At 41.2% G+C, this 16339-nt stretch overlaps 1 protein-coding gene across 4 annotated transcripts in view; it reads left to right on the top strand.

Annotated features, from left to right (window-relative positions):
* The window catches only part of FHOD3 (formin homology 2 domain containing 3), a 309925-nt gene that overhangs the window by 199683 nt on the left and 93903 nt on the right, over nucleotides 1–16339 (top strand). For all 4 annotated transcript variants that reach the window (XM_066626842.1, XM_066626844.1, XM_066626843.1 and 1 more), the window contains 2 exons: nucleotides 1485–1535; nucleotides 7617–7828. In XM_066626842.1, the coding sequence (XP_066482939.1) occupies nucleotides 1485–1535; nucleotides 7617–7828 (263 nt within the window). The remainder of the gene's footprint in view (nucleotides 1–1484; nucleotides 1536–7616; nucleotides 7829–16339) is intronic.

The raw sequence follows: 16339 nt of genomic DNA, 5'->3' as shown, positions 1-16339 counted from the left end.
TGCAGTGACAATTTTTGCTTAAGTTGAAAGCTGTAGACATACCACCTTTTTGGTATGAGATCTACTTATAAATTTGTCTGATATGCCTTTTTTCCAAGAAGGTGCCCCCAGACTTTGGTTTAATTATCACTGTGGTAAAACCTGTGTCTGGGCTTTTCCACATCAGGGTTTTCTATTGCCAGAAAGCCAGGAAATCTATTTCCTGGCTTTCTATTGCTATTTAGAAAGCCAGGAAATCTACGATGTGGTCTGGCTGCATGCTGATTGCTAGTTCATTTAGTTCACACTTTCATGCTATCCAGGGTGCACCACGAAGAGGCGAACTAGCATCACACCCCAAAGTTTTCCAGTTCGTTAGCACTGGAAAACTTTGAATAGTATCCGTACCCTACATGGTGTTTGTCAGGACTCAGTGTTTAAATGGGGGCTACTATCTATCCCTCAGTGTGATTGCCGGTTCTCCCACCAAACCATGTACCACAATGTGTCTGGCTGCAAACTGAGGGCGTATACTGGCCCATGGTCTGACTTTTTCTATGACGGTAACTCTGTCCTTGAATGGCTGCATGAACGGGACATTATTTGATCTAGTCTAACATATAAATCCATGTATTATATGCCATACGCTAAATAAATAAATCCACATCAGGCTGTAATTGGGGCTGATACGCTGAAGGCTCTTCCATAGTCAACATTCCCCACACATAGAAACCAGACAGCCAGGAAGAAGGCTAAGCTAGAACTTCTCTTCCTCTGCCAAATTTTATGTGTGGCAGAAATCTTTTCAATAGCAGAACACTCAATCCTGCAAGCCTCAATCTGCAATCCAAAGTGGTACAGTTCAGAATCATTTTAGGGAGAACAAGATATCAGGCACCTGTCTAAGAGCAGATTCATGTGACTGGTCCTCTCCCATAATTTTTGTGATATTCTGAAAGGAACCCAGATGCATTTGGCTTTTGTGCCAGTTTAATTATTCATGGCTTTCATGTGTATGGCTCTAGACCTGAGTACTGAGTACCTAGTACCTGAGCATTGGTACTTTTCACAAAATGGATCTCCATCAGAAAGAATTGCAAAAATCACTCCACAATGGGAAAAAAAGTGGATCTGGACCAACCAAGAAGGTGGTGACAGCCCCACTGTGAGGAAAGACAAAGATGATCTTTGTTTCCCTAACAGTCATTTTAGGAGGATTTCCTGTCTACAATCAAATATACCCATTTAATTCAATGGGCCTTAGAGGTGCTTAGTTCTGGGTAGATCATGCCCTATTATCCTGTGAAAACATTGATATGTTCTCTACAAAGTTTCAGTGAATTGTATTTCCCAGTGTATGACTTTAAAAAATTGTGCACATGATCATACGTGCCCTTTGTCAGAGATTATCTATTAATTTTAGCTATTCGGCTTTAGTTCTTCTGCTGTTCCTTTTTTTCCTGGTTTTTATTTTGCCTACAATAATATATACCTCTGTTTTATAGTCGTAATTATCTAGACAAAAGAGAGGAACTAAGACAAGCAAGAGAAGAAAGGTTTGTACTTACCACTGCTTTGGGCTTTCCATTTTTTGTGTCTTTTTTAAGTGTCTGATTTTGTAAACACACTTTTAACTGGGCATGCAAAGAATGACTTAATTCACAAATGCACATAGAAGTGCAATTGCACTATAGCAATTTATAGACAGCTATTCATTTCTGAAGCTTTGGAATTCAACCATTACTTAGATTGCTTTGATATATAAATCATAGGTTCTGAAATTGTGGACCAGACCCCTGACTATGTCATGAGACAGAAGCACAAGAAAGGGTCATAAGCACGGGGTCTGTAAGAGCAATCCACTGCTGCAAGGCAAGCAGCAATTCCACCCCAAGCTTCCCCACTCAAAAAACACTGAGTGAGAACTTTGCAAGACAGCTGGAAGGAGCTGCTCCATTCTTGTCCTTCAGGTGATTCCCTACAGTAGTTATATGGACAGAAAAGACGGGGGGGAGGGTAACAGGGCCTAGAACAGTGATTTTTCAACCTTTTCATCTCATAGCACACTGACAAGGTGCTAAAATTGTCAAGGCAAACCATTAGTTTCTTGACAATTGAGAAGGCACACTGCAGTCCGGAGGCTCACATCTTTCAGTGCTCCTACTAATAAATGACCTTCTCTCCCACTCCCACAGCACACCTACAGACCATTCATGGCACACCAATGTGCTCTGGTACATTAGTTGAAAATAGCTGACCCAGAAGAACATGGTAAAATTGTTAGTCTCTGTTCACCCTAATCTTCAGATTCTAACATAGAATTGCTGGATGTATAGTGCTGCACTTAAGAACCCCCAATGCATTTATCTGCCAAGCAGATTGCTGCTTTGGGGTTGGAGGGATCCTGATAGAGTAACTGTTGAAGTGGGGCCAAATTTTAAAAGTCTGTGGAACTGTGACATTAATAGGAAACAAAAAGAAGTGCATGATATTTGCCTAAACATTTATTGAACTATTGTTCTGTACAGATATATTATATACAATGTACAATATAGAACTATTCCATATAATATATTCACACCTAGGGCCACCTCTTAGTCTTGAAACAGTACAAAACAGCTGGATGAAATCCATAACCTCTTTTCTCCAGGTAATAACGTCTGTAAGTGGAATCAGGATTGCAACTTCAAATTGCAATTCTGGAAGCTCTTTTAGATTTACTTCAGTTGGATGCCTTTCACGCAGTGCTTTCAGGCATTCACCAGAATTTTCTAGTTGTTTGCTGTATAGTTGTGCAGTTCCCCCCTTCCCACAGAGCCCTGTTTCTAAGCATAATTCCAAAGAAGTTACCAAAAATGAGTTTATGCATCCTTGTAACTTAACCACATGAGATAACTTGTGACGCCTTTGAAAACTGCATTTGTATGGATAACAGTTGCTTGCATGAAACTGCATGCATTGTTATTGTATGTGACAGACATTGTTTTCCATAGGGCTGAAAAACTGGGGTTTTTGCAGTAGTGGGAAGGATAGGGAGAAGCACTGGGGAAGAAAGGAAGAGAAGTCAGAGACAGAGTGCAGTGTTCTGGCCATGGTAAAAGAGTGTGGCTGAGTTGCAGTTCTCTGTATGGTCACCAAAGGCTACAAGCAAGGAAAGAGTCCCGTGGTGGATTTTTTTAAAAGGATCCAGTGTGTTCCATTTCCACCAGATCATCAACCTGTCACCTCTTTCCCACCCCTCCACCCCTGTTCTTCCCATGGATGCTCTGACCCAGTGGCATTGCTAAAGGGAGTAGGGCAATGAAATCATTTCATTCACTTTTACTGAGAAGCCTGGTCTCTCCCAATGTGCCCTGCTGGGCTGCTGCCAGAAATGGCAGCAGCCTTCCTGGAGCCTCTGGAGCCAGTAAGTCTGTGGGGGCAGATCATGAGGAGAGGGGGAGGGTCAGGGCAGTGGCATTTCTAGCTATTGTGGTACCCGGGCAAAGTCTGAAATTATTCCTCAGTTTATTCTCCAGTTTATGTGGAGGTAAATAAAATGCATGGCTGCATCGATGCTGATGGCAGGGAAAAGCATTGAAGCTTAAGTCTCATAAACATACTCACACCAAGATAGGGAAAGTTAGAGGCAATGAGCGTATTACCATATTGACAGCATGCAAGATAAGAGAGCTTTGTGAGTCAATAACTAGGGTTTGCCAAAGACCAGTTACCTATCCACTTGTACTGACTTGGGTGTAGAATATTGTAGGAATCGAGGGACTAGGTTGCCAAGATCAAGTGATCCCCTGGTCAGCAGTGGACCTCCCATAGGGAGAATGGGGCAAAAGCTCCAGCGCATAGCTTGTATGCCTCCAAGACCCTGCGGGAAGCTCTAATGAGGCTCCTGATGCGGTTGGAAACTGTGTGCTTCCGGATTTCCGGATTTCCGGAAGCACAGTTTAAGACAGTGGGGAAGCCTCATATAGCTTCTCCTGTCGCTCCTGGAGTCGTGCGAAACTCCATGGTGATCCAGGTGAGTGGGGGGGGGGCGTCTTCATGGCGCTTTGCCCCAGGGCGCCTCGAGGGGAGATCCACCACTGCCCCTGGTTTCAGAGGCGTAGCTAGGTCATTTGACACCCGGGGCCCATAAATTTTTGTCACCTCATACGACATTAATAATATAATTAATAATTAATTAATTCACATTTTTATACCATCCTTCCTCTAAGCAGCTCTGGGTGGTATACATGGTTCCTCCCCTTATTTTGTCCTCACAACAACCCTGTGAGGTAGGTGAGACTGAGAGATAGTAATAGTCATGACATTAAATTAATAATAATAATAATGATGGCCAGAAAATAAATGCAGTGAATATTTCACCACAAGCAATGGATGAAATTCTGCATCAAATGGTATATATCCTGATGATATTATTCTAAAAGCCATGTTTTCCAGAATTTTGGTCACTAGGGTGTCACTCCCCCTCCCAGGATGTCTCATTGGCCTGTTTTGAGTTAAGGCAGTGGTTCTCAAACTTTTAACACTGGGACCCACTTTTAAGAATCTGTCCAGGACCCACCAGAAGTGATGTCATGGCTGGAAGTGACATCATCAAGCAAAATAAAATAATTATAAAAAAATTAAAGAAAAACAGATAATTAAATAAGGGGAAGCTAACCCTGTTTTCACCAAGTGAATTTTCTCTGTAGCCTGCCTGCAATAACACCCCCCCTACAAAAAATCAGTGAGATTTTCAGCCCTCCTCAGTGCCCACCTTACCAGTTCAAGGCTCTGTTTTGTTCTGGGGGGGGGGGGGTGTTGCCTTCTAGAGCAGTTGTTGAGTTCCACTTTCATCAGATTGGGACCATACATCCAGCCTTGCATTCCCCTTTGCCTGACTTGACCACCAGCCAAGGCACGTTTGCTAACTCGCGAGTAAACGCTACCATGTGGCTTACTTTCATTTTCCATAGGGCTCAATATATTTGCCTGCTTTGAGGGAGGGTCTTCCTTCTTGGGTGTTTTTTGGGAGCATCTTTCATTGGATAAGAACCATTCTGGTGGTGTTGGATTCTTCTCAGTCTGCCCTTTCCCATGAACTAAGGCATGTTTGCCTACGTGTGAGTAAACGCGCGATATGGCTGTTTCACTTTCCATAGGGCTCCATGCATTTTTTGGTTTCTGGTTTTTTTACTATAACTTTTGATGGAAAGGAGATAATTTCCTCCGGTCTTTTGCACTGCATTCAGCTAGAAATTCCGCATCCAAAGGGGTATAGCATGACAGGGTTACTCATAACCTTTGTGATGTTTGCGATGTTGGGTACCTGGGGTGAACCACTCCCCCCGCCCCTCGCTAGCTATGCCACTGCCTGGTTTAAAAGTGGTGCTCAGACAATGGTGGAAAAAGTCTTAAAAAACAAATTCACAGACTAGGCAGTTGCTAGAACTGATTCCAAGGAGGGAAGCATGGCAAGGGAATTGAGGTTGCTTTCCTGAGGAAGGGGGGCATGCTGACACAGCAGCTTTATGTTCAGGAAGGATACCTGCTCATCAGGCACTGGCTTGAGGTTTATCCGTTTGCAGATAGGAAGAGTATTGTGGGGGGGGGGGGGAGAAGCTGCTGAAGAGAGCGGTCAGTTACAAATCCTGAGTGTGCGCTTGGCACAGAGGCTCTTGGATAGTGGAGGAATAGGAATGCTTCACTAAGCAGCAGCAGGTCAAATGCACAAATGTGACAGCAAGATAGGCAGATGAGCAAAGTAGATGAGGGTCCTGTGACAGTTTTTTATACTTTCTTTTTCCATAGAAGCCTATAGGATATTTGAGGGGGGAGGTCATCAAAGTATCCTATGTCCTAATGATGCTTAATTAGGTTAGGTTAGGTTCATCCCTAACCTTAAATGGGTTCTATTGTCTTGAACCCTACCAAGGGTGCAGCAACAAACTTGTAACAAGCTCTGGAGGCCAGTCAGTTAACACAGAGTCCTTGATTTAATTTAACCATGGAGTTCCTGAGGGCAGATAGGATAGCTAACCCTTCGTTTGTGTCACTAACAAATCAGAAAGCTCCCAGGATGTGGCTTCTGTCCATGGCTTCAAATGTGCTGAGAAAGCAAGATGTGGCCATTTATGGAATTTTTCAAGCAACCAAAGTAAGGCAAGGCTTCTCCTTAGCCAACCAGTGAAGATGAGGTGGAGTTGAGTGATTGCTCTAACTGAGCAAAGGGTGTTGAAACTGTCAAATTTGAGACCTCTTGTCAGTCCAAATCCAAAATCTGACTTTGATTGTGCTTTTCTGTGCTCTCCTGGCAGGCACCCACTGCCACATACACATGTAATCAGGTCTGTTATATGCATTCAAGTAAGTGTCAGGCAACACAATGCAAGACATAGCAAGGTACCCACTCCTGGGAGAGGCTTCCCATTGTCTCTTTGTCTTTGTCTGAACTTGCCTCTTTGAAATCACTGATACTGTTAAATATATGAGGGTGAAACTTATCTGAGCCAGGTAATTTTTATATTTGCACATTCTAAAACTAAACTTTTTTCAAGTGTAAGAGTGAAGTATGTCTCCAGTTTTAATGGGGGGGATGTGTCTCACTATCAGAATGCAGGGAAATTATTGCACAGGAAGGAAAGATTTCTATCTTGCTTGCTGCATATTGCTAAGAAATGTTTATAGAAAATTTTTTAAAGCAGTGGGATTTGGAAGCAGAACACATGATCAGGGATGCAGAAGGCTAGTCTTGATTAACCTTTTTAAGCAGTTCACTTTTAAGTAAGACGACCTGAGCCAGGAGACTGCTTTTACATCTGTATTCATAAATAAATTCCATGAGCAAATACTGGTGGATAAAATTAGCAGACATCTGGAAGAGGCACATATTTCAAAGTTATTTTGGTCTGAATGTATAAAGCACTGTATGGAGAATATGATTGGTAACTGGTCTTAATAAACAGTTAGTAAGTCCTGCCTGTCCAAAATGCAAAACAGATGTATCTTTGTTCTTTTCAACTGACTTTGATGAATAAACTAAACGTGACGTCATATCCAAGCTATTGGATGTCTTTGGTCCAGCTGAGAAATCTTTTAGAATTTAAAAAAAACAAAAACTTTCCATTGTGGATACTGGAGAGAACAAAGTGAATTTCAGTGCAGAGCACTTAGAGCAAATAGAAGCAGGTTCAGAGATTCAGATAGTTCTTAATACAAACATTTAAAAGTGGTATTTACTGCAAAATCTGTTATCCTGTGTGGTGGTGAACTTTCCCCCTCCCTCTTCAACAAGACATGGTCTGGGTCCTCCATCACTTGGAGATCTGAAAGGCTTTTTAATGAGGGAAAGGGAATCAAGGAAGAGCTAATAAAATTCCAACAAGAAAGTGACAGTTTTCTTCAAAAGTACAATATCCAAGGACTTCTTGACATTATTTTTTAGTTTGACGTGAGCAACATAATCTTCTCTGGGTTGTCTGTGTGTCTGGTTCTGATGCATCTGTTTTTTCTTCAGAAAATTGACCCATCAGTCAGTTGCACTGCATGTCTCATGTGTCAGGAAGTCAGGTCTTTCCCTGCAGGTGTTTGATCCATAAACAAGCATCAAGAAGAGCTTTCTTCCTCTTTACGGAATCCCTTTGGAATTTAACTTTCAGATACAAATACTTGGAGAAGTTGGCAGCTGAAGAGTATGAGAAGGAACTGAGAAGTCGGAGTTTATGTAGAGGCAGGAATGACGTGTCCTTTAATGTGGGTACTTCAGTTTCTACTTCTCCCATTTCAAAGTGTGTTAAACCAGCTTCATCAGATTCTCAGGAGGAACCAGAGACCCCTGTGACATCTTGTGAGACATCTCTGGCACTGGAAGGTAAGTTTTCACTAACTGGGAAATGAGCAGTTTTTAATTCTTGCAACTTAACCTGATGCATGGGTATTTTTCATTAAAGGAGATTGGGCATTAAAAGGACAGTATTCTCTCTCTCTCTCTCTCTCTCTCTCTCTCTCTCTCTCTCTCTCTCTCTCCTTATGAAGTAATGATAAAATGCAGTACATTTTTCTTCTGATTCCATTAAAGGAACTTATAACATTTGCATGTGAAATCATGAACTTTGTATATCAATGCTTACAAACTCAAAATAAAGGGAATGTGGAAGAAACCCCTGTACACACATACAAGCCTAAATTTGTTTGTTCTTCTTATTAGTTTTCAATATTAGCTACCTTGTGGCTTTTTAAAGAGAAAAGTGGGAGCAAATGTGATAATAGAAAGAACAATGGGGGTTTAAATTTTGCTTTATCAGGATTCTCTACAATTTGAGACTACTTTTCAAGATCATTTTTTTTCAGCGAAGGCAATGCTGAATGGGAAAAATAGAAGAAATGAAAAAGTTGCAAGGTGGACAGATATAAAGGCAGTTTTAGATATGTAACAAAAAACTAGTACTGTGCTTTTAACATATCTTGTACAATTGCTTGGAAAATTAATAGGAGAAGAAATATAGAGCATGATGCAGCCTAAGTTTACCACTTGATTTTGTTGGTGAGTTAAGCACATGCATTATTCTTACCTACTGAGATCCGTGGGACTTAGTGCTTAGTTTTGGCTGGATTATACCCATAATTAATACCTTTTGGTGTTTCCTTGAAAACTCTGCTGGTAAATAGACTGTGCATATGTGTAGCTTATGGTCTTGAGGGTAAGATAGTTACCCACAAGGGAAAGAAAATCCTCCAAAGTATTTTATACATTGTGATGAATGAAGGTTTCTGAGATTAGTGCGTAAGGGCCAGTATTCATTACCATGTATTGTGATTTGATTTCATCTCCCTTATTGTATGTTTCGTAATTGATGCCTCTGTGACTTGAATTCCTTGGCTCTGTTGGCTGTTCTTGCTTGAAGCATGCTGTTAAAAGAATTACCTTCTGGACAAAGTATAGATATTGAATGCTGACTTTGTGTGTGCTGCTCTCATAGTTAATTTGAGTTTGCATGGTTTCTTCTCTGCATTACTTTTTTTCCTTCTGAGAATTAGAATCCCCGCAAAGACTGTGTGTCTGTGAAATCACTTTTATTCCAAAGTATTCAGAATGTCAGTTAGTCAAACTCAGTGCTGGGCATTACAAAACACATTTTCCCCTACCACTAGAATTTTTCAAATCTGTGTAGAGAGCAACTATCTCTTTTATTATTATTATTTTAGCATATGTGTCTGGGAATTATTCCAAACATTACAATATAAAATGGAGCACTTTGGTATGTGTTGAGAATAGATTTATAACAGGTGCATAAGTTAACTCTCAGCAGTTAAAGCATGCAGTTGCTTTCAACAGACAGCAGGTGTTTAAGGCTTTGCCAAAGGAACACCTGACAAAAATTAACAACTTTGTAGAACTTTGTAAGTATACTATGTTTACATTTACAAATACCTTGAGGGTGGATGACATAAAGATAGTAAAATGCTGTACATGCTAAGGAAAAGATATACCCCCTCACAGATCCCCATTTTTCTTAGTGGAGAAATTGGTAGAGAGCACAGCATATATATTTTAAGTCTCTTATCCTGTCCTCTGCCCTCCTGGCACACATGCAGTATAGTGCAGCAGGCCATTGCTGAATACTAAAGGCTGCCCAAGTGCCTGATTTACCCCTCCCTCTTGCCCTTGTACTACACCTGTGTGATGTTGGATCACATTGCAGTCTGAAGCAGAATTGTGAGGTCTTACTTAATTGATCTTACTTTTGAGAGAAAATGTCAGCAAGCCCAGCAGAGATCAGCTTTATTGAAGAAGACTAAGAAGCTCTATAGTTCAAATTTGAGACTTTTCTCTGGTAACGATAACTTCATGCAAATGATCTGATAAAACTAGGGTGCTGCAGAGTTCAGAACTGGAGCTTAGGAGAGGTGGTTTTTGTGTCTGAAAACATTTTAGTTTGATTTGTAGACTTGGCATATGAGCCACATACTCACTGGAATGAGCATAGCTTCTTCCTGGAAATATTTTCTAACCAGAATAGATTACTAGTCCCATTTGAAAGAGATGGAATTGCAGTTGGTTTTCTATTGTCTTGAAGAGCCATAGCAGATCTAGAAACCACAAGATTTCTTATGCAACTCCTGTCCCTTATTCACAAAATCATCTTGTGTCTCAGATAACATGTACTTGCTCACAAACGCTTAGTGCAAACTGTGGGCTGGGACCCACCAGGTGGGGCAATTTCAGGTGGGTCCCCAATCATTACAGTATTTTATTTTTAATATATTGGACTTGATCCTACTATGGTATATGACTGCATTAGGGAAAATGTTACAGATATGTACTTTGAACAGCCTACTATGCAGACACTTGCTAATATGTCAACCTCACAGATAAGTCGAGGGCAGGTTTTGAGAATTTTCTATGACCCTCGGATAAGTCGGGGCTTAAGCTTGACGGGGTGTCTGACTGTAGTTTTGTCTGCTTTTACCCAAGGCCAGATCCTGAAAAAAAATCTACCAGTAGTGGTTACCTAAGAACTGTACAGTCTCTAATTCATTAAAAACATAGTAAAAGATCATAAGATACATTTTTATTCCTTTTAAATTCTGGTCTTCACCTTTTTGTAAACACTATCAGAGTAAGTGCATTGTAAACATACCAGTAAAACAGTACTTCCCAACCTGGGGTTCATGTACCCCCAGGGGCACTCAACAGGACCTTTAGGGGTACAGTGGTGCCTCGCAAGACGAGTGCCTCGCACACCGAAAAACTCACAAGACGAAAGCGTTTTTGCGATTTTTTCTGGTGACTCGCAAGACGAATTTTCTATGGCCGTGCTTCGCAAGACGAATTTTTCTATGGCCGTACTTCGCAAGACAAATTTTTAAAATTAAAAAGTTGAAGTTTTGTGCTTGAAATTTTTGAAATCCTCTGTACAATATGTATGCCTTTAAAGAGCACTTAATAAACACTTTGTAAACAAAATTTGACTTTGTTCTGACTTTTTTTGCCCATAGGAACGCATTAATTAAATTTCAATGCATTCCTATGGGAAACCGCGCTTTGCAAGATGAAATTTTTGCAATACGAAACGACTTGTGGAACGAATTAATTTTGTCTTGCGAGGCACCACTGTACTTGAAAAAGAATGGAATAATGGCAGAAAAAGGCAGGTAGTGGTCTAGAATGCCTTGCAGGGCCAGGAAGGGACTAGGCCAGGACCTAGTTGGCTGTGAAAGCCCCACCAATAGCTCATTTTTGGTAATCAATACATGTATGAACCAGTGATTATAAATCAGCACAGTAGAAAAGCTGAAACATAACAGGGAAAGTGATCAATCACCCAGAATTTTTCAGGACACTTCTGGTGCAAATCAGTGCAAAGGCATAGTCTTCTGTTCAGATAAAATAGAAAATACTATGAATACATGAAGTATGGGTTTTCATATAAAGGAGTTGAGGGCTTATATTAATATTAATGACAAACGTTTAGCTAATACAAGGGGTACAATTTATGGAAATGGGTTGCCAAGGGATATGCAAGTGAAAAGGGTTGGGAACCACTGCAGGAGAACCATTAATCAAATCCACCTTTTAGGTGCCTGGTGTGTTAAGCCAGAAGCTCTACATATAACATACAACTTATAACATAACTGGGAGTGTGCAGTTCAGTTCACAGCAGAGAGATGAGCAAGTGCAGCTGCATATAATTGCAACCCTTTTTACTCAGAAGTAGACCCACTGCTTTCCATGGGTGCTATTCTTCAGTAATGGTGCACTGAATTGTAGTCTGGAACTTTGTTTCACATGGAAAGGAGGATGACATCCTGGTGTTGAAAAAAACAGACCTCTGCCAAATGCAAGTATTTGCAAAAGCGTTTGCTGCAAAAAGGCTACAGCAGCATTTGCAAAATGGAAGGGAGGAGAATAAAAGGTTAACTTTGGCTGAAATTTCCCAGTGAGGTTACCATAGAAATTAACAGCCATTGAATGATCTCTGAATTGCTTCTAATGATCAAGCTTGTGCTTGAAATGTAACTGCTTGAAATGAAACTCAGGACAGAGTTGAAAAACTGCCCTCTGATTGACCTCGGAGATAAGGCAAGGTGAAAATTGAGATGGCAAATTACTTGGCAAAAATTTGTTGCCCTGTAGGCGAGTATCTACAGTATATGCCTTTAACAATTACAGTAAATGGGACTTACTCCTGGGTAGGTGTAGGTAGGATTGTTAATAATTTCCTGGCTTCTTGATGTCACTTCTGGTCATGACATCACTTCTGGTGGGTCCTGACAGATTCTCATTCTAAAAAGTGGGTCCCGGTGCTAAAAGTATGAGAACCACTGGCTTAGTGTGTGTCATTTATCTTCAACACTTTCTCACAGCAGGGAAATTGTCCGTAATTATAAGACTTTGTTTCCAATTTCCGCTTCCTTGTTTTATTGATGATTAAAAGGATAAATCAAGAGCTTGCAGTGTGTTTCCCAAGGTGACATACAGGGATGGCTGAACCAGAGCCACTGCCTAATACCACCACTTGTTGCCACCTCCAATCAAGGACAAAAAATGCAACTAGTTGCCTCATTCCTTCCTTGTGATCCATTTGACAAAACGAGAAGTGAAGGTGATGCTGGGAACTCCCAGTATGTCCCAGACTTTTTTATTTAAAGGGATGGTATGGAAGGAGCCAAGTAAGTAGCTGCTTCCCTGCTCCTCCCTTTTATGGTCCCTTTAAGTATAAAGGGCCCATGTGAGGAAGAAGTGTGGTGAGATAAATGGCTCACCACTGTCCGCATGGTGGTTTTTGTTTGTTTATATGGTGTGGGTAGCAATAACCCACTTCATTACCCTTTCACCTCAGTCCCTTCTTGAATGATCCCTTTAGAGCAGCAATTTTCAACCACTGTTCTGCAGCATGCTAGTGTGCCACAAATTGTCCACAAGTGTGCCATGGAAGTTTGGGGTCCCACCTAACTGAAATCCACCTATCATTACCAGCCACCAGGCTCCCCTTTTACACAGATTACTAGTGTGAGCCACTTCTATTTGCCGGAAGCTTAAATATTATTTGTCTTCAATGTGGGATATTCTGTGACCTTTGAATATGTACAAGTTTGACCCATGTAGCTTCTCTGACTTGCTATGTTATTTTCAAGCCTGAGTAAATCTCTGGATTGCTTAGCATCCAAATAGGGGATAGGTGGGGCTATTTAATATACTGTACACTTATCAAAGTTAGGAAATGCAGAAGTGGCAGCCAAGCAAACCAATCAAAAACTCAGAAGAGGCATGACTGTGACTTTGTGGAAGCAGTTAATTACATTGCACGGCAAGGGCACCAGGGGAAGCCAAATCAATGAAAACCATGCAGACGGGGCTGGTGCCAACTGGGGCCCTGCTGCCACCCCAAAACTACCCTGCCCTGTCTCCACAGGCCTGCACATTGTCTTGAAGTTCACTGGAGTGTTCCATTCGTGCTGCAGCTTGCACTCTGGCTATTTTCACATCTGTTTACCTTTGCATCCACTACAACGTCATCACCTTCTTGCTGGCCCCTTAAAGACATATCTGCCTGCACAAGTGAGATCAATCTGAGTCAGGCAAAAAACCCATATGCATGGAGGAGGGGAGCAGTGCAAGTTTGCCCTCCCCCCAAATTTGAAAAACTTCCCCCATTTCAAACTGGGTTCTGGTCTAATTCAGTTTGACTCATAAGAAGAGCCCTGCTGAATCAGGCAAAAAAACCAGTGTATCTCACAGTGGCCCACCAGACACAGAGATCTGCATCCTGGTTCCATCCCTTGCATCTGGCATTCTGAGGTAGCCTACTTCAAAAATCAAGACGTTGCTCATACTCATCATGGCTTGTAACCTGTCATGGCCTTTTCCTCCAGAAACTTGTCCAATTCCCTTTTAAAGTCATCCAGAATGGATGCCTTGACCACATCCTGTGGCAAGAAGTTCCACAGACCAACAACACAATGAGTAAATATTTTCTTTTGTCTGTCCTAACTCTCCCAACACTCAATTTTAGTGGATGTCTCCTGGTTCCCATGTTGTGTAAGAGGGAAAAGAACACCTCCCTATCCACCTTATTCATCCCCTGCATGATTTTGTATGTCTCAATCATGTTTCTCCTCAGGTGCCTTTTTTCTAGACTGAAGAGTCCCAAGCACTGTAACCTTTCCTCGTAAGGGACATGTCCCAGCCCAGTAATAATTTTGATCATTCTCTTCTGCACTTTTTCTATTTCCACTATATCCTTTTTGAGATGTGGCAACCAGAACTGTCTGCAATACTGCAGGTGTAGCCTTACCATCTGTGTACCATTTGTACAATATATACAATTTGTATATTAGCTGTTTTATTCTCAGTACCTTTTCTAATAATCCCAAGCATGAATTAGCCGTCTTCACCGCCTCAGCACATTGGGTCAACACTTTCATTGAGCTGTCCACCAGCACCCCAAGATCCATCTTCTGATCCGTCAGATAGTTCAGAACCCATTAGTCTATATGTGAAGTTTTGATTTTTTGCCTCAATGTGCATTACTTAACACTTATATATATTGAAATACACCTGCCATTTTGCTGCCCATTGTCCCAGTTTGGAGAAATTCTTCTGGAGCTTCTCACAATCTCTTCTAGTCATCACCACTTGGAAAAGTTTGGTGTCGTCTACAAACTTAGCCACCTCACTGCTCAACTCTGTCTCCAGGTCATTTATGAAGACGTTGAAGAGGTTATGAAGAATCGTAATTGGAGATATTTTTTTTAGATGTGATTTTAGAAACTAAGAATCAGATAAGAGATTTTATTTTAGATGTTAGTTTAGTGGTAAGAAGAGTTTATAAGTAAAATTTTGATGCCTTTTTATGATTGGACAGATATGGAAAATGATATGGAAAATGATATATAACATGTTATAAGAGACATTGAAGTGTGTAATACCATTGTAATTGAAGGTATTCCTTTTAGATGCGATATTAGATATTAAGAATTAGATAAGAAAGATTTTATTTTAGAGATTAGGTCAGTGGTAAGTTTGTATAAGTAAAAATTTGAAGCCTTTTTATGATGAGTTAGATAAGGTTAGAGGAAAAATATTGTTTAATTAAACTATTAATCAGTTTATTGTTTAATTAAACTATTAATCATGGTGCGGACATGCACCACAACAGCTATCTCCTTCCCTGCACTCTCTACCAGCCTCTCTAAATGAGATGTGATGTCCACAACCTTTGCACCAGGCAGGCTAGTCACCATGCAGTCCTCACATTCGTCACAGACCCCCCCCCCGTATTTCTGACAATTGAATCACCCACTACAAGAAGTCCCCAACCCCCTGCTTGCCTAGGAGTATTCTTAGTGCGACTGGATACGGGTCCATCCCCTGAAGGTGTCCCCCCAGGGGATCGTTTCCCTCTGCTCCATAATGACGTCCTCTAGCCTTGAGACTTCCTACCCCAGCAGCTGGGGAGCTGCCCACTTGAGGATGGGATGACGCCTGCACGTCCCCAGAAGTCTCACGGTGGTCCCTCTCTGCCTGTCGGCAACAAAGGCTTCAAGGGAGCAGGCCCCTGAGCTCCTTGCACTGAGGACATCCCCATGACTTCCACAGAGGCATATAGTTGTGCATGTGACACTCAGTGCAAAACACTGGATAGCCTCCACCCTGCTGCTGCCTGTCTGACTGCATAGTTTTTTCTTTTCTCTTTTGTTTTCGGATTCTGAGGAAAGCTTAAACTGATTTGCTGCCCCTCTTCTCAAGGGAAGTGAAGGACAGTGTTTGGGGCCCTGGCTTCCTTGCCCTGCTGCTGAACTTACATAGATGCTTACCTCGCTCTGTCTTACCTTGTCACTTTGTCGCAAGAGGCACTGATTTCTAGGAGCCCACACTCTGCTTCCTGCAGACTCAGTTTGAATTGAGTGAAGCTTTTTGAATTGGGATAATTATGAATGTGCCCATTACTAGTAATTAAACTTTTGCAGCCTCTGAACATGGAAGTTTCATTAACCTCTTAAGGCGAGTAACTACTTTCTTGAATTTGTCTAGTGTCAGAAACTGTCCATATTCTATGCCCATAAATCATTCTGAAATGATCACCTGTATGTCAGATTAATGTTAAAGCTACAGTGCCACTTCAGTGCAATTTTGAAGTACACACAGAAACACCCAATATAGAAGTGTATTTTATTGGGGGTGGTAAATAATTACAGAGATGCGATGAATCACAAAATCCAAAAGACATTTTATTGTACTAAAGTAATGCCTCTTCTAGTTGATATTAAGATTTGTTTTGGAAAAAACTGAAAATAGGATTGGATCATTGTTGCTTACATAGAAATTTGTTATGAGATGCTTCTAGAATTTAAGAGCACAATCAACTAGGATGTTCTC

This window comes from Tiliqua scincoides, chromosome 5 (genome assembly GCF_035046505.1).
Source record: "Tiliqua scincoides isolate rTilSci1 chromosome 5, rTilSci1.hap2, whole genome shotgun sequence".
Taxonomy (NCBI): domain Eukaryota; kingdom Metazoa; phylum Chordata; class Lepidosauria; order Squamata; family Scincidae; genus Tiliqua; species Tiliqua scincoides.
The sequence above is the reverse complement of the archived record's forward strand: the minus strand, read 5'-3'. Positions and strand labels throughout refer to the sequence as shown.